This window comes from Gopherus evgoodei, chromosome 4, assembly GCF_007399415.2.
Source record: "Gopherus evgoodei ecotype Sinaloan lineage chromosome 4, rGopEvg1_v1.p, whole genome shotgun sequence".
Taxonomy (NCBI): Eukaryota; Metazoa; Chordata; order Testudines; family Testudinidae; genus Gopherus; species Gopherus evgoodei.
This window is the reverse complement of record NC_044325.1, coordinates 69,186,489-69,205,645: the sequence shown is the minus strand read 5'-3', so window position 1 is coordinate 69,205,645 and position 19,157 is coordinate 69,186,489. Positions and strand designations below refer to the sequence as shown.

Here is a 19,157-nt window from a genome sequence, read left to right as displayed (position 1 = left end):
CCTTTAAAATTTTTTCCAAGACCTTACATGCTACAGATGTCAAACTAACAGGCCTATTGTTACTCGGATCGCTTTTTTTCCCTTTCTTAAAGATAGGAACTATGTTAGTAATTCTCCATTCGTATGGTACAACCCCTGAGTTTACTGATTCATTAAAAATTCTTACTAATGGGCTTGCAATTTCATGTGCCAGTTCCTTTAATATTCTTGGATGAAGATTATCTGGGCCCTCCGATTTTGTCCCATTAAGCTGTTCAAGTTTGGCTTCTACCTCAGATGTGGTAATATCCACCTCCATATCCTCATTCCTATTTGTCATCCTTCCATTTTCCCTAAGATCCTCATTAGCTTATTAAAGACTGAGGCAAAGTGTGTGTTTAGATATTGGGCCATGCCTAGGTTATCCTTAACCTCCATTTCATCCTCAGTGTTTAGCGGTCCCACTTCTTTCTTTGTTTTCTTCTTATTTGTATAGCTATAGAACCTTTTACTATTGGTTTTAAATCCCTTTGCAAGGTCCAACTCTACGTAGCTTTTAGCCTTTCTCACTTTATCCCTACATGTTCTGACCTCACTAAAGTAGCTTTCCTTGCTAATCCCACTCTTCTTCCACTCCTTGTAGGCTTTCTGCTTTTTCTTAATCACCTCTCTGAGATGCTTGCTCATCCAGTTTGGTCTACAACTCCTGTCTGTGGTTTTTTTCCCCTTTCTTGGGATGCAGGCTTCTGATAGTTTCTGCAGCTTCAACTTAAAGTAATTCCAGGCCTCCTCCGCATTTAGATCCACAAGTTCTTCAGTCCAATCCACTTCCCTAACTAATTTCCTTAATTCTTTAAAGTTAGCCCTTTTGAAGTCAAAAACCCTAGTCCCAGATCTATTTTTGTTTATCCTTCCATCTAGTTTGAACTGAATTAGCTCATGATCACTTGAACCAAGGTTGTCCCCTACAACCATTTCTTCTATGAGATCCTCACTACTCACCAAAACCAAATCTAAAATGGCATCCCCTCTTGTTGGTTCTTCAACTACTTGGTGAAGAAATTCATCAGCTATCACATCCAGAAAAATCTGAACCCTATTATTCTTACTTGCACTTGTCCTCCTGTCTATATCTGGGAAGTTAAAGTCTCCCATGATCACACAATTCCCATTAGTGTTTACTTCATTAAAAACATTAAAGAGGTCTCTAGCCATATCCAGATCAGATCCCGGCGGTCTGTAGCACACCCCAAGCACTATCTCAGGGGAGGCTCTAGTAGCTTTCTTTCCCAGTGTGATTTTTGCCCAGACAGACTCTGTCTTATCCATTCCATCACTTCTTATTTCTTTACAGTTAACCTCATCATTTGATATACAGTGTTCCTCCACCACCTTTGCCTTTATTTCTGTCTTTCCTAAACAGCACATAGCCTTCAATACCTGTACTCCAGTCATGACTACTATTTCACCATGTTTCTGTTATCCCTATAATATCCAGTTTCACTTCCTGCACCAGTAGCTCTAGTTCCTCCATTTTGTTACCTAGGCTCCTCGTATTAGTGTACAGACATCTTAATTTTTGCCGTTTGGCTTCACTGACATTCTTTACCCTGTTAGGCACAGACATTCTACCACCAGCCATCACCTGTTAGACTGGTATCTACACTACCCTTCCTCCTTATGTCAATTCTTCTGTCCACGGCTCTATCCCCTCTTACTTTGTTTTCTTCACTCTCAAGGTTAAATTCCGGCATGGAGATCACCTGGACATCTCCCAACCATCTCCCCCAAATTCCTAGTTTAAAGCTCTCTTAATCAGTTGGGCAAGCCTCCATCCTAGAAGTCTATTTCCCTCCTTACTCAGGTGAAGTCCATCCCGAGAGAACAGTCTTCTGTCCATAAATGCTTCCCAGTGGCTGTACATCCCAAAGCCCTCCTTATATCACCACTACCTGAGCCATCTGTTGATCGCCATAATCTTGTCACACCTTTGTTGCCCTTCTCTAGGAACCGGCAGAATCCCACTGAAGATCACTTGAGCCTCGATTTCCTTAAGTGTCTTCCCCAATCTAGCATAGTCTCCCTTGATACGTTCCAGCGAGAATCTAGCCGTATCATTCGTTCCCACATGAAGGACAATCAACGGATTCTTTCCCGCTCCCATTAGGATCCTTTTCAGCCTCAGGTCCACATCCCGTATCTTAGCACCCGGCAGACAGAACACCTTTCTGTTCTCTGGATCAGCTCTAGTTACAGGCCTGTCTATTCTTCTCAGTAAGGAGTCTCCAATCATGTAGACTTGCCTTTTCCTCGTGACAGTGTGATTCTCCGGTCTATCCCCTGCACCCACTGGCTGAAAGTCCTCTCGATTCCTATTCACCCTTGCAATCCTTTTGGGGCTCATATTTGGTGTTGCCTCCATTGACTCCTCCCCTCTTCCTGTAGGACTAACAGCTCTTCTCTTTTTCCTTGCCCTCTCTCCTTCAGCGACCACCTGCTGTGCCCCTTCATTTTCCAACTCTGCAAACCTGTTCCTGAGTTCTATTCCTTCTTCACTGGCCCGTCTTTTCCTCTGCCTGGTTCTCTTAGTCACATGCTTCCACTGTCCACTTTCCTCACCCAGCAGTCTCTCCTCAGAATTCTTTGGTCCTGCTTCCATCTGCAAGTCTGAGCTTATCCCTTCAGCCTCCTCATGTCTTTGCTCCATCATCTGCTCGAACCCCCTTCTAAACCCGACCAGAGTTTCCACCTGCATCTCCAGTCCTCATCTTTTCTTCCATCAGCTCTATCAGGCGGCACTTCATGCAGACAAAACTTTTCAGGTACCCCCTCCAGGATCATGTACATGCCTCAGCTTCCACATCCAGTTATCCTCATTGTGTCTTTCACTGCTGCCTCTGTATCAGTCATAGCCTTCCCGCCTAAAACCTGGTAGTCCAGGAAACACAACACAACACAAACCCCTAACAGGGACCAGAACACTGGCAGACCACAACCCACTCCCTTAACTTGCCTGTCAGTTCCTCTGTCTAGGTCTCTTAGTCTCCCCCACAACCTCCCCCTGTATATTCCCTCTGAAACTCCCCTGTTTACAGCTCTGTTTGTGGCTGCTGTGCCGCTGCAGCTGTCTATATATACCTAAAGAGAAAAGCTGCTAGTTAGGAGTTGTTACTTTGTTTTGCAATGTGGAGTTTGGATTGTTTGGGGTTTTTTTAATTGGTAAAGTTGCTGTTTTGGAAAATAAATCTTTAATAAACATGGTTATCAAAAGGCAAAAAGCTTTTCTTGTATTTAAGATTTTCTCAAAAATAGCAGGCTGAGTTATCCACAGGGAGCTGTGCTATTATGCTTGTTTACATTACATTAGAATTGGAAGCCTAAACGCTTTTTGGGCTAGATTTATGAAGCCTCATGAATTTAGATATATACATTATGTGTGCCAAATTTTAACTGAAGATGGTTTTCCTTTTTTGGTGTACAAAATGACCCCTTGTTCTTGGGTCTGAATGGAACTAAAAATAACATTTAAATAAAAATCCATGCCTTTAACAAAAAGCTTTTCCATTATAGAGCCTTCATTTTTGTTGGTTCTTGGGGAGTCTTTGTGCAGCCACAGACATCATGTAAAGAATACTTAGTGACCTTCTGAATCAGTTGTATTTTTAAAAAGTTTTCCGTGCTGCATACACAATTAACTTAATTTTAAAAAAAGAAATATTATTTCATGCAGCTGGATTTTTAATTAAGAACAGATGTAAAGCATAAGGCAGAGAGTATGTTTAAATTACTTAATTTTAATAAGGACAATAGCTTTTTGTTTCCCCTCAAATTAAAATGTCTGCTCAGGACTCCTAATACTTCTTTTTAAAGGCCTCAAAAGTAAAATAATGGCAGTCCCATTCTTACATTTCTTTTTCCCTTAGGCACTCTGTTTTAAAGAACACTCAATTGACTTCCTTTAAATTATTCTCAAAGGGCATGTAGTGCAAGAATCTTTTGAGGTGCAGCTGGATAAATATCCTTTTATCTTTTAGTGCTAGTTCCCGTTTCAGTCCAGTACTATCATCAAAACTAAATCTTTATATGCATGTCTATATCTGCCTATAATTACTCGGTTTCCATTCTCTACTGCTGCACATGCAGCCATTTATGGTGATCACTTGACCCAAAAATCTAGTGTACCTGTCTCTCAGAACTAATGTGAGGATTGATTTTCAGTATGTGTAGCTTGAACACATAACGTGCTATAGAAGTGGCTATTATCAGTACACTCTTGTTGTTTTGTGTAGCTTATTCATGGAATAGAATAATAGAAATGTAGGGTTGGAAGGGACCCCATGAGATCAAGTCTTGTCCCCTGTGCTGAGGCAGGACCAAGTAAATCTAGACCATTCCTGTCAACAGCTTGTCCAACAGGTTCTTAAAAACTACCAGTGATGGTGATTCCATGTTCTCCCTTGGAAGTCTCTACCGGAGCTTAACTACCCGTATCATTTGAAAGTTTACCTAATATGTAACCTAAATCTCCCTTGCTGCATATTAAACCCATTACTTCCTGTCCTACCTTCAGTGGACACTGAGAAAAATTGATCCCCATCTCCTTTGTAACAGCGCTTAACATGTTTGAAGAAAGTTTTTTCAAGCCTCCTTCAGTCTTCTTTTCTCAAGACTAAACATGTCCAGTTTTTTAACCTGTCCTTATATGTCAGGTTTTCTCAAACTTGGATTAATTTTGTTGCTCTCTTTTAGATTCTTTGCAATTTGTCCATGAATTCTGAAATGTGGCACCCAAAATTGGACCCCTTACTTCAGCTGAGGCTCACCAGTGCAGAGTAGAGAAGGACAGTTACCTCCCATGTCTTACATATGATACTCCTGTTAGTACACCCCTGAATAAAAGCCTTTTTCACAGCTGCATCACATTGTTGACTCTCATTCAGTTTGTGATTGACACTAGCCCCCCGATGCTTTTCAGCAATATTGCCACCTGGCCAGTTATACCCAATTTTGGTAGCTGTGTATTTGATTTTTCCTTCCGAAGTGGAGTACTTTGCATTTGTCTTTATTTAATTTCATTTTTGAATTCATCCCAATTCTATTTGTCTAGGTTGTTTTGAATTCTAATCCTGTCCTTCAAAGTGCTTGAAACCTTTCTCAGCTTGATATCTTCTGTAAATTTTATAAGCATACTCTCCACTCCATTACTGAAGTCATTAATGAAAATACTGAATAGAACTGGACCAGATGATTAGTGGATCTTTATTTTTGCTAGTACAATTTGTATGCTGTCTTCTGTTGACCAAAGTATTTTTTTTGTTTTTGTTTTTGTTTTTGAGGGGTTTTTTTTTGAGCAGATATTTATTCCTTTTTGACATCAGCAGTGTTAACATTTTGTGCTCTGCTCATTACCTCAGCTTAATGGCTTTCATAACAAACAGTTGCCTTTAGAATTGCATAATTTAAAATTCAGTGTAGTTCTTCAGTTTAAATTCACTTTTAAGTTCAGTTTTTTACAGTTTTAAAAATATAACCATTGCATAGTTTCTGGAGAATTAGGCATTTTGTAGTTAGTTTCAGAGAGGGACGATTCTTAAAATAATTCCAGAATTACTTACAAAAGTTTGTTTTCGGCTTCCCAAGTAATTTCTGTGTCTGCCTAGGTCTGGAATCTCCCTGTGGAGAAGCATTCCTAACATTCTGTTTATGTATGTATGAAAAATGCTCCTTTTAAGGACAAAGAATCTTTGTAACTCACCTAGACTGTGTGTGATATCAGTAAAGGGAGTGGTTTAGACAGACTGCAGCAATTCTTTCACAGGCAGATGAAGAGATTTTTGTCTGAGGCATACAGGATCAGAGGTGTTTCACTACCTTCATCCAAACAGAAGAAATTCTGTTAATAGTTTAAAAGTCTATAGCTAGAGCATAGCTCAGTACTATATTGGACAATCACTAGAGAGCATAGTTGTGGGAACTATCTGCTTTTATATTACAAATTAGAAGTCAAAGTTTCAGCACAGTCTGCTTTTTAAAGGCCACTAGTGGTCAGTTTTCTACTGTTTTGGATGTTTTGTTTTCAGTAGTGATCAAAACACAAAGATTTTTTCCATAAATTTAGTAGTCCATTGGCAAAAATATTGAAATTTTAATAGAAACTAGTAGTAAAAAAGTGCTTGATTCTGTAGCAATTATGTGTGCATAACTCCCACTGAAGTCAATGGGAATTTTGTTTGTGCAAGGACGGTATATTGTATTTTAAAACCACCAAGGAAGTAAGTAAATATGCTGAGTGCTAAACCTGTTTTGAAATGTACTTAGTATGTAGCATTGGGTATTTAGAAATTTGAAACTCTGCTAGGGAACGTAATTTTTTTAAATACGTATTTGGAGTATCCTTTATTGGCTTTGCCAAGAGAGGCCTAACACTCAACTGGATGGCATTTCTGTTTGTCTGTAATGTAAATGTGGAACATCACAGTTCGCTGCAAATGAGAACGCCAGAAAAACCTGATTCACAGGAAAATTAGGGCCTCTAGATTGCCCAGGTACTGTAGGCAAAGCAATCTCTCTGCTGCCTGCTACCCCTGACTACACATTGAGGCGGCAGCTTAATTTGCTATATGAGAACATTGTCTCTCATCTGAACTGTAACTGAAATAAGAGAACCTTATAGGGAGGTGTTATCAGAGGGAAATGGGGACCTTGGGGGTGTGTGTGTGTGTGGAGGAGTCAGAGTGAGTAAGTGAAGCAGGGACCTGGTGTGGAGTGAGGAGGCAGTGGCCTTGGATCAGGGAGGGGAGAAGGCGAGGGAAGGATGGCAAAGCAGGAACCCACAACGGAATGAAGGGAGATCTGGGTGGAGGGCATGGAAGTAGAGACTAAGAGGGGAAGATAGGGGAATGGGGGTCTCATAGAACCCTGGGAATGGGGGACCACACAGAGCTTCTGTCATGGTGGGTGGAGTAAATAGGGGACAGTGGTATGCCAGGCTCAACACATGGGTGACACAAAGAGCTCCTGGCATGAGGGAAAGGGTGATTGAATGGATTTGCAGGATGTCCCTGAAATAGGAGGAGTTTGAGGGGTGAATGGAGGAATACAAGGAGACCCTGGCTGAGCGCATTGTACCCATCTACAGAGGCTGCAAAGTGTGCATCCCCATAATTGTAGGTCGTGCTTTCTTCTGTCGAAGAAACTGTTCTTCCAGTCATCATTCATTACCACTGCATTGTTAACAATCTGTTTTTATGTTTGAAATTCTGTTGCTTTATTGATTTGCAAAAGTCATGGAAATCAATTTGTCAGTTTTCTACACAGAAAAATATTTATTGGAGGTGAGGTGATATGGCGGCAGTGACTGGTGTTTTCAATTTTTCTACCAAATTTTAAAAATACTAGTTGAATAAAGTATATTATGAAGCATTCTGTCCAGAAAATACATTGGTTAAAATAAAATGTTGAAGCACTTGAATACAGAAAGAAAGAAAGAATACTGCATTGGACAGGTATAACTTAAATAAGAATTAATGAACTTTTATTTTCTTTGTGGCCCCAAACCCAGTCTTTAAAATGTTTGAAAAATGTATCATTCAGTATTATTGGGACTTGTATGTATGAGTGATGGAATTATTCACAGTAATGTGAAATCCTAGTACGTACAGTTAATGAAAATGAATGAGTTTCTAGCTGAAGAGGAGACTTGCAGTAACCTAATGTTATATAAACTTGCATTCAACAAACACATTTTGAGCAAGTGTGGAGAGAAACCAAAAAAAATGTGCTGAGCATGTTATCTAAAAAGAACAACCTATTTATATTGTAATAAAGTTGGGATTAAAAAATCTGGGTGTGCTATGCTTACTTCAGTGATTAAACTAAATAACTGGTTGGTCAGACTGATTTCATTTTAAAACCGATTTCATTTTGTTGCTCTTCTCTGGACTCTTTCCTGTTTGTCCACATCTTTTCCAAAGTGTAGTGTCCAGAATTGAATACAATATAGAGGCCTCATCCATGCTGAGCAGAGCAGGACGACTATCTCTTATGCCTTACATACCACACTCCTGTTAATAAACCCTGGGATGATATTAGCCTTGTTTGAAACTGCATCACATAATGGACTTGTATTCGATTTATGATTGATTATAACCTCCAGATCCTTTTCATCAGTACTACCAACTATCAAGTTATTCCCTATTTTGTAGTTGTGCTTTTAAATTTTTTTCCTTCCTAAGTTAAGTAGTTCACACTTGTCATCATTGAATTTCATCTTGTTGAATTCAGACCAATTCTCCTATTTGTCTGGGTTGTTTTGAATTCTAATCCTGTCCTCCAAAGTGTTTGTAACCCCTCCCAACTTGGTGTCATCTATATATTTTTCTAAGCATATTTACCATTCCATTATCCAAGTTATTAATGAATATATTGAATAGTATTGGACCTAGAACTGGCTGCCGTGGGACCCCACTGGATAGGTCCTCTGCATTTGACAGCAAACTGTTGATAATTGATCTGAGATTATGGCCTTGTGCGCCCACCTTATTGTAATTTCATCTAGACTACAACTATCATGTGGGACACTATCGGAAGTCTTACTAAAATCAAGATACATCGCATCTACTGCTTCTCCCCATCCACTAGGCCACTACCCTGTTAAAGGTGGAGATTAGGTTGATTGGCATGATTTGTTCTTGACAAGTCCTTGGTGGTTATTACTTATCCTGTTATTCTCCAGGTGCTTAAAATTTGATTGTTTAATCATTTGTTCTAGTGGATTTCCTAGTATTGAAGTTAAACCGACTGGTTCATAATTCCGTGGGCCCCTCTTTCTTCCCCTTTGTTCATAGGTCCCTTCTCCAGTCTTCTGTGACCTCACCTATCCTCCAGGAGTTCTCAAAGATAATTGCTAACAGTTCCAAGATCACTTCAGCTAGTTTGTTAAATACCCTAGGATGAATTTCATTAGGCCCTGCTGACTTTAATACATCTAACTTATCTAAATATTCTTTAACCTATTCTTTACCTATTTTGGCTTGCACTCCTTCCCCTTCATTGTTAATATTAATTATGTTGAGCCTCTGGTCACCAATAACCTTTTTAGTGAAGACTGAAGCAAAATGGGCATTAAACACCTCAGTTTCTTGATGTCATCAGTTATTAGCTCTCCTTCCCTGCTAAGTGCTCGATCAAGACTTTCTTTTATCTTTCTCTTGCTCCTAATATATTTAAAGAACTTATTCTTTCTGCCTTTTATGTCTCTTGCTAGGCTACTGAAACAAAACTGGAAGATTTTAAGCTGCTAAAAGTCCAGCAGTGCAGCAGGGCTAAGGCAGGCTCCCTGCCTCTGTGCCACTCCCGGAAGAGACTGGCACATCTCCTGATCCCAGACTCCGCAGCTCCTAGTGGCTGGGAACTTCAGCCAATGGGAGCTGTGAGAGCGGTGTCTGAGGGAGGGGCAGTGCACGGTGACCGCTGCCCCTCTCCCCCAGGAGCCACAGGGACATGCTGGCAACTTCCGGGAGCGGCACAGGCCCAGGGCAGGTAAGGAGCCTGCCTAAGCACTGCTGCCTGAGGTAAGCGCTGCCCCAGCCAGAGCCTGTACCCCTCACCCCCTCCCACACCCCAATCCCCTGCCGCAGCCCTGAGCGCCTTCCTTCATCCAAACTCCCTCCCAGAGCTTGCACCCCGCACCCCCTCCAGAACCCCAATGCCATGCCCCAGGCTCAGCCCAGAGCAACCTCCTTCACTCCAAACCCCTCGGCCCAAGCCCGGAGCCCGCACCCCAGCCTGGTGAGAGTGAGTGAGCGATGGAGGGATGGAGTGAGCGGGGTGGGGCCGGGACAGGGCCTTCCTCGTTGCTTAGTCTTAAAAGACTTTCTAGAAATCAGAAATTGATTTTCCATATATTTAATTGTATAATGACATCCAGCAATGGAGACTAATAGTAAAATATGGAGTTTTATTTCTACAACATTAGGAGCCATAATGAATTGTGTGTCCAAAGATCAATCTGTCTTACCACCTGGCTTCATGATAAACTGTCCAAAGTCCCTTGTTTCTAGCAGATAAATGGAGTATGTTGGAGTTCAACAGTGCTTAACACATAGCAGTCCTGAGCAGATTCCAAAACATCACCAGTCTGGTGGAACAGATAATCAGCCCACAGCTGGTGGCTCAGACCATGATATAAATATCATGTAAATATCATGTTTGTCAGCTGTGTTAGTAGTTTCCCTGGTATAGTTCAGCATATGAGACTGCCTCAGTGGACTCAAGATGCAGTGGAAGCAAGCATCACAGAGGCTATTGCATTGCATCAATTTAGACAATCTGTAAACAGAAACACACTTTTAAATGCCTCCTCTACAAACTGAAGTGACTAGATATCTATCCAACCTGGAATGGGAAGCCTCTACAGAAAGAGTTTGTACCCAGTGAACTTGGTAATTCTAAGAACAGCAGTTGCCCATAAAATGTTGTAGAGATGAGGCAGACTTGTGACTGGGCTATACTCTTTTACATTAATAAGAAAAATAGGCAGTAGGTCCTCTTGTATTGGGAAAACCTACAAGTGTTGGATTGGCAGAATATTTCTAGTCACTATGTAGCGTGCAAGGAAGGAAAACACAGAGAAGCTGAGTTGATCTATGATGGATCCTAATTAGTGGCATCTGGCAAACCAGATCTTCCTCGATGAAAGACACTGGAGGTGAATCTTTTTGCCACTCAGTTGAACAAGAAGCTGTCAGTCTTCTGGACATGACACAGAAAGAAATCACATTAGCAAAATACACTTTCTCCAACTTATAGCAAAAATCCTTGCAAAACTCAGAAGAAATCAGACCCATAGCTGCATACTGGCACAAACAGATATGGTACTCAGCTCTGTTGTAGGTGGCCAAAACCAACTGCATTGGGCCAAGACTTTTGCCTCAGATCATATCTTAAGCCTGGGTACCTCACTCCATTCCAGCCCAGTAGCCAGGCTGAAATGTTGACTTCTGTAGAGATTTGTAGGCCTGATTTCTCCAAGCAGCTGCTGTGTGTCTTCCTGGCATCTTGGAAGGATCTGCAACTCTAAATGGAAAACATTTGGGTGTGATGTGGTCAGGAACAAGTGGACCCTTGCCCTACAAAAAACTTCTTAACTGTTCTTTGTCTGTTTGCGTCCTGCTTAGACTAATTGCATGCTGATATATTTGACAGCTATTTTCACCTACCGCAACTAGTGTAAGGTCAGATCAGTGTTTGTCTAGCTGCCATTCATTAGATTCATGTGCACTTCACGCTTTTGAAATCTCCCATTGAAACGCCCCCCTTGTCATGAGATATGAATGTAGCCCTGATAAATCTTGGGAAAACTCACTCAGTTCCTGTGAATTTAATCTCCTTGCATGGAAGGTCATTTTTCTGGTGACTCATTTCAGTTTGAAGAATGATTGATTCAACGTATTCACCTTTTACTAGATTTTACAAGAATAAGGTTGTTTCAAACCCCTTTGAGATTTGCCCCATGTAGCTTTTGAAGTTACACCTTAATGAGCCGATTGTCCTGCCAGTATCACTCTAATTCTCTTTTGGGGAGGGAGAAGGCAGGGATATTTTTTGGTCATTTTTGGTCACTTTGAATTGGGAGTAGATCTAAAATAATAACGTTAAAATTAGCTGGGAGCTACAGGAAAGCAGCGTGGCCAGATCTCTAGTATGGATCCTTGCAATACTTCACTGTTAACCTTAGTTCTGTTTAAAACTGATCATTAGTTCCTACTTTTTTTCTATCTCTTCACTGGTTTCCAATTTTTGCTATTTTACTGCTTATCCTGTAACTACATATTTTCCTTAATACCCTTAGTGAGTGCAGCTCTTTGTAAATCCAACTACATATTGTATACAGATCCTCTTTTATTCATTATTTTGTTGGCTTCTTCAATAAATTCTAATGGACTGGAGAGACATGACTTTCCAGCCATGCTAGTTTTTCCCTATCATATTATGTTCATCTATATATTTATAATTCTGTTTTTAATTATAGTTTAAGATAATTTACATTGTGATGGGAGTAAGGCTCACTGCTCTATACTTCCCATGATCCCCCATCATCTTTGTTTAAATATAGGTAAAATGTGCACTTCCCTCCAGTCTTAGCTGATTTTATTAATGGATTACATATTTTGTGTTAGCCACTTATATCTTATTTTTCTTCAGAATTGTTGTATGAATGCCATCTGGTTATTGGTTACTGGTTGCAATTTAAATTCTATTTGTTCAAACTCCTCTTTTTGACCCTTCAGTCCCATAACTGTTCCTCATCCGCATTGTCTCCAAATAATAGATTGTCCAATTGCTCCTTGCTCTCTCATTTTAAGTGTTCAATTTGAGAATTTAGGGCACGATCTTTTCAGAGTACATAGCATTATATGTTCTTGTGAGGGAGTTCCTCAGCTGGATCCTAGGGAGTGAGTTTTTCTGCCTTTGTGTTGTGTGCTTGCTTGCTTGAAGATTATAGTATAGAATGCTTTGGGATCTGTGTGCTGAGCAAGTGGCCTGCTAGGTTAGGCTGAGAGGTTATTAACTAGCCTACTTTCTATCTATGTGCATATATAGCCTACTATCCTTTGATCCCAGCCCCTTTATGATCCCTTGACAAGGGGGCAAGCCTCACTCAGGTGTTTAAAAAGGCAACCAGAGGTGCTAATGAACTAAAGCAATATACAGAAGTGTTCTGTGGGGAAATTTAGAGAGGGAGTGTGAAAGGCATAGATACACCCAACAAACCTACTCTCCTTTTGCAGCTTTTTTTTTTTTTTTTTTTTTTTTTTTTTTTTTAAATAAGAGTAAAAATAACGCAGGCAGAATTCCAGCTGCAAAGTGGAGGCTTTGAAAATGATCCACTTTTTTTTGTTAAGAATTTGAAGAGCAACTAGCTAAGAATACACAAACTAACAGCAATTTTTTTAAAGTACATCAGAAGCAGGAAGCCTGCCAAACAGTCAGTGGAGCTACTGGACAATTGAGGTGCTAAAGGAGCACTCAAGGAAGACAAGGCCATTGCAGACAAACTAAATGAATTCTTTGCATAGGTTTTCACTGCAGAGGATGTGGAGAATATCCCCCAACCTGAGCAATTCTTTTGGGTGACACATCTGAGCAACTGTCCCAGGTGAGGTGTCATTAGAGGAGGTTATGGAACAAATTAATAAATTGTACAATAAGTAGTCACTAGGACCAGATGGTATTCACCCAAGAGTTCTGAAGGAACTCAGATATGAAATTGCAGAACTACTAACGGTGGTATGTAACCTATTGCTTAAATCAGTCTTTGTACCTGATGACCAGAGGGTAGCTAATGTAACGTCAATTTTTAAAAAGGGATGTGATCGTGGCAATTACAAGTCTGTAAGCCTTCCTTCAGTACTAAGCAAATTGGTCAAAACAGAATTATCAGACCCATTGATAAACTTGATATGTTGGGAAAGAATCACATGGCTTTTGTAAAGGGAAATCGTGCCTCACAAATCTATTAAAATTCTTTGTGTGTGTCAACAAGCATGGGGAGAAGGGTGATCCAGTTGATATACTTGGACTTTGGATTTTCAGAAAATCTTTGACAAGGTCCCTCATGAAAGGCTCTTAATCATAGAATCATAGAAGATTAGGGTTGGAAGAGACCTCAGGAAGTCATCTAGTCCAACTCCCTGCTCAAAGCAGGACCAACCCCCAACTAAATCATCCCAGCCAGGGCTCTGTCAAGCTGGGCCTTAAAAACCTCTAAGGATGGAGATTCCACCACTTCCCTAGGTAACCCATTCTAGTGCTTCACCACCCTCCTAGTGAAATAGTTTTTCCTAATATCCAACCTAGACCCCCCCGCCCACTGCAACTTGAGACCATTGCTCCTTGTTCTGTCATTTGACACCACTGAGAACAGCCTAGCTCTATCCTCTTTGAACCCCCCCTTCAGATAGTTGAAGGCTGCTATCAAATCCCCCTTTGCTCTTCTCTTCTGCAGACTAAATAAGCCCAGTTCCCTCAGCCTCTCCTCATAAGTCATGTGCTTCAGTGCCCTAATCATTTTCTTTGCCCTCCGCTGGACCCTCTCCAATTTATCCACATCCTTTCTGTAGTGGGGGGCCCAAAACTTGACACAGTACTCCAGATGAGGCCTCACCAGTGCCTAATAGATGGGAATAATCATTTCCCTCAGTCTGCTGGCAATCCTATTAATGCAGCTCAATAAACCATTAGGACTAAACGGACAGTTTTTACAGTGGAGAGAGGTAAATAGTGGGGTCCCCCAAGGATCTGTACTGGGACCAGTGCTGTTCAACATGTTCATAAATGATCTGGAGAAGGGAGTGAACAGTGAAGTGGCGAAAGGATAAAAAATTGCTCAAGATAATTAAGTCCATTGCTGACTGCGAAGAGTTTTACAAAGGGCTATCACTAAACTGGGTGACTAGTGACAAAATCGTGGATGAAATTCAGTGTTGATAATTGCAAAGGAATGCACAGTGGAAAAAATAATCCCAACTGTACTACAAAATGGTGGGTCTAAATTAGCAGTTACCTCTCAAGAAAGATCTTGGAGTCACCGTGGATAGTTCTCTGAAAACATCCGCTCATTCTTTGGCAGCAGTCAAAAAGCTAACAATTTTTGGAACAACTAGGAAAGGGATAGATAGTAAAACAGAAAATATATTAATACCAGTATATACATCCATGGAATGTCCACACCTTGAATAGTGTATGCAATTTCTAGTCACCCCATTTCAAAAAGATATATTGGAATTGGAAAAGATGCAGAGAAGGGCAACAAAAATGATTAGGGGCATGGAACAGCTTTCATATGAGGAGAGATTAAAAAGACCTGGACTGTTCATCTTAGAAAAGAGATGGCCTAGGGGAGATGTGATAGAAATCTATGAAATCATGAGTGGCATGGAGAAAGTGAATAGAGAATTTTTTTTTTTTACCCCTTTATCCAATGAAATTAATAGGCATCAGGTTTAAAACAAACAAAAGAAAATACTTCTTCACACAGTCAACCTGTGGAACTTGTTGCCATGTGATGTTGTGAAGCCCAAAATTATAACTGGGTTCAAAAAAGAATTAGATAAATTCATGGAGCATTGGCCTATCAATGGGTATTAGCAAGTTGATCAGGGATGCAACCCCGTGCTCTGGGTGACCCAAAGCCTCCGATTGCCACACGCTGGACTTGGACAACAGGGGATGGCTCACTTGAAATCTTCCTGTTCTGTTGATTCCCTCTGTAGCCTCTGGTACTGGCCATTGCCAGAGACAGGATACTGGGCTAGCTGGACCATTGATCTGATCCAGTAAGGCTGTTCTTATGATCCTGTATGTTCGTAGAACATCTTCGGTTGACTTCAGTTGCCACTGAGAGTGCTCAGCACTTCTGCATATCAGACCTTCCAGTCTCAATAAGAGCACCTGCTGACTGGCCCCTCCCAGGCTCAAAATGAGCAACACACAGTTAGTGACCACATATGAAAAGTTTGGCTTGTGAAATAATTGAAAATTCAGTAGTTTTGTGACCGAAGTGGCTGGTCATCCTTTAAGAGTTATCCTATTTAGCTATATAAAATGATTTTTATAAATAATGGTTGATGAAGCGTTACTAGGAAGACAATTGCATGTCTGAATGGCTGCACAAAAACGTCAGTATCACTAACTGCTTGCACTGTTTTTGCTATGTGTACTAGAATCAGTCTGCATTTTTCCTTCCTAAATGTTCAGCTTTATATAAATACCTGCTGCTGTTTCAAACCGGTTCTGTCTATGGCAAGTGAAATTAAAGCATACTGCCTTTGGAAGTAGAAAATGTTCTGGCAGGATATTTAATTACTGTGGAAGTAAGTACTCATTACTTTTGAGAGTTGACTGCAGAAAGTACTAGTTTTCCTAGAAGCACCAGAACCCTTGATTCATAGACAATACTGCATTGTCAACATGGTGCTGGTTCAGCAGCATCTTTCCACAGATATTTGGCAAGTATTTAAAGGCCACATTTTGTGTAATTGGTTTAGTCTTTGAAAATGATCCACTTTTTGTTAAAGGATGTACACAGCAGTACTGGATTTTATGCTGACATTCTCAGGCCTTTGTCTTCTACCAATCGGGGCGTATTTGTATAACTTTGTGTAGCTCCTCAAAGAGTAACATAATGCTTTGTCATCAGTTTTGGTGCTGAGGAGTGTAGAAGAGCATTTCTTTCAGTAGCCTTGTGAAGCTGGAATATAGAGGAGCTGTGATATTCACAGCATTTTCTCAGCAAGTGAAACATTTCCATATCTGGGTCTGCAAAAGTGCGTGTGTGTGTGTTCGCGCGCACACCTTCACCTTGTGTATATATAACAAGTGGGAAAATGGGGTTGAGGGGATGCTACATATTTTCCGAAATATTCAGTTTTTGTGCAAATAGGACTGTGGGGGCAAAGCATAGGATAAGTGTTACTGAAATAACTTATGTCTGTGGTAGAAACCTTTCAGAATCTTTTTCTTGTTAGCTTTCTGCAGGTTTGTTATTAGCAGTAGTATAAATAACTGTGAAATAGTAGCAAAGGGGAACAGTGGATATTGATTTCTAATTACGCACAAGGGTGGTTGACATCTAAACATTAGTCTTGCTTACAAACCTTAAAAGAATTGTATTCTTCTAACTCAACTAGTCTACTGAATGTGTAATAAATCAATGATTTGTACAGTATATGTGTGCTTTAATATGGAGCATACCTGTCACACTGAAGTATTTTATGACCTAGTTAGGGTTCTTGGGATACTGTGCGTGGGTTTAGAGCTGTTGCCGGGGACAGACTGCTCTCTGCTTTGTTTTGTAATCTCTGCCAGACAACCTATAAAACAGCACGGACCTGTTCAGTAGGTGTGCTTTGTACATGAATGCTGCATTCAAAAGTAAAAATACTCTTTTTATATGCAATCAATAGGCACAGTACATGAAAAATCCACCACTCTACATTTTTGAGACAGTGAAGGAGGGTTTAAAAATGGAGTGTTTGTTTTATATATATAACTTTTTAGTGTAATAATTTTGTTTAATACGTTTGGTTGTGGGATAATGCATTTACATAAAATTACTAATATTTTTGTCTCCCTGTTTCTCTGTTCTAGGCATAAAATCATTGGATTATAATAACTCTGAAGTTTTGGAACCCAAGTGATGTTAAAACAATTTAGGCCTATTGGAATATGGCCACCTGTTAAAATGCAGAAGCTAAAGGAGCTATTACATATCAAAACTTATTGAAGACCTGAATTTCCTGGATACCTGTCATTTAACCACTTCCTTAAATGACCACGATTGGGATCTCATGCAACCAGTGTATATTTTGGAGACTATTCTTCAAAAGGGAATTGTGCATTTAAAAAGCAGAGATGACTATATCTTTTTTTGGAACTTACTAAAGCTAAACATATTTACAAATCATGACCAGCTTGAAGCGGTCCCAGACTGAAAGAGCTGTTGCCACTGGGGTAGCAGTTGGAACAGATGGTGGTTCTAAAGTCCATTCAGATGACTTTTACATGAGGCGCTTTAGGTCGCAGAATGGCAGCTTAGGATCTGCAGTCATGGCTCCAGGGGGGCCTTCACGCAGTGAAGGTCCCCACCACCTTACCTCTACTCCTGGTGTTCCCAAAATGGGAGTTAGGGCCAGGATTGCTGACTGGCCCCCAAGGAAGGAAAATGTCAAAGAAACTACCAGATCTAGTCAGGAAATTGAAACATCAAGTTGCCTTGATAGTATTTCCTCTAAAAGCAGTCCTGGGAGTCAGGGGAGCTCTGTTAACCTGAATGCTAGTGACTCTGTCATGCTAAAGAGTATCCAGAACACTCTAAAAAACAAAACAAGACAATCTGAGAATCTAGATTCTAGGTTTCTTACACCTGATGGTTACCCCAGTTCCCCTAGGAAAGCCCTTCGCAGAATAAGACAACGCAGTAACAGTGACATTACCCTAAGTGAGCTTGATGTGGATAGCTTTGATGAATGTATTTCACCCACTTTTAAATCTGGGCCATCACTGCACAGGGAATATGGCAGCACATCCTCAATAGATAAACAGGGAACTTCAGGGGAGAGTTTTTTTGATTTATTAAAGGGTTATAAAGATGAGAAATCTGACCAGAGAAGCCCAGCTCCATCAAAGCTCAGTGAACTTCTGATAGCCAGTGGAAGCAAGGGTTCAGGATTCTCTTTGGATGTGATCGATGGGCCTATCACTCAGAGAGAGAACCTCAGACTCTTTAAGGAAAGGGAGAAACCACTGAAAAGGCGCTCAAAATCAGAGACAGGAGATTCTTCTATTTTTCGTAAGTTGCGTAATGCCAAAGGTGAAGGAGAACTCTCAAAGTCTTCAGACCTTGAAGATAACAGGTCAGAAGACAGTGTTAGGCCTTGGACTTGTCCAAAATGCTTTGCCCATTATGATGTTCAGAGTATTTTATTTGATTTAAATGAAGCAGCAGTCAACCGACATAATGTTATTAAAAGAAGAAACACTACAACAGGAGCTTCTGCTGCTGCTGCTGCATCATTAGTTTCTGGGCCTTTGTCCCATTCTGCAAGTTTCAATTCTCCCATGGGCAGCACTGAAGACCTGAATTCAAAAGGAAATCTCAATATGGACCAGGGGGATGATAAAAGCAATGAACTTGTGATGAGTTGTCCTTATTTTCGTAATGAGATTGGTGGGGAAGGAGAACGGAAGATCAGCCTGTCCAAATCCAATTCAGGTTCCTTCAGTGGATGCGAAAGTGCCTCTTTTGAGTCTACTCTTAGCTCCCATTGCACAAATGCAGGAGTGGCAGTACTTGAAGTACCCAAGGAAAATCTGTTGTTACATTTAGATAGAGTGAAAAGATACATTGTTGAACATGTGGACCTTGGTGCATACTATTATCGGAAATTCTTCTATCAGAAGGGTAAGTAACCTTTTTTTCCTACAATATATCACTTTTCTGTGACTCCAAATAGTAAATTATTTTGACATGTGATAATTCATGCAAATCTTACTATGGAGTGCTGTATTCTGCTGACATTTTAATAACTTAGAAGTAAGTTTACCCATAATAAAAAAACATACATCTTGATTCAGGGCAAAACCCCCCAAAACATTTAAATGAAGTTAAAAGGCAA

At 40.4% G+C, this 19,157-nt stretch overlaps 1 protein-coding gene across 8 annotated transcripts in view; it reads left to right on the top strand.

The window, feature by feature from the left end:
* SIPA1L1 (signal induced proliferation associated 1 like 1) overlaps positions 1–19,157 on the top strand; it is a 406,115-nt gene that overhangs the window by 267,348 nt on the left and 119,610 nt on the right. For all 8 annotated transcript variants that reach the window (XM_030559663.1, XM_030559661.1, XM_030559662.1 and 5 more), the window contains one exon: positions 17,131–18,943. In XM_030559663.1, coding sequence (XP_030415523.1) covers positions 17,446–18,943 — 1,498 coding nt within the window. In that variant the 5' untranslated portion in view covers positions 17,131–17,445. The remainder of the gene's footprint in view (positions 1–17,130; positions 18,944–19,157) is intronic.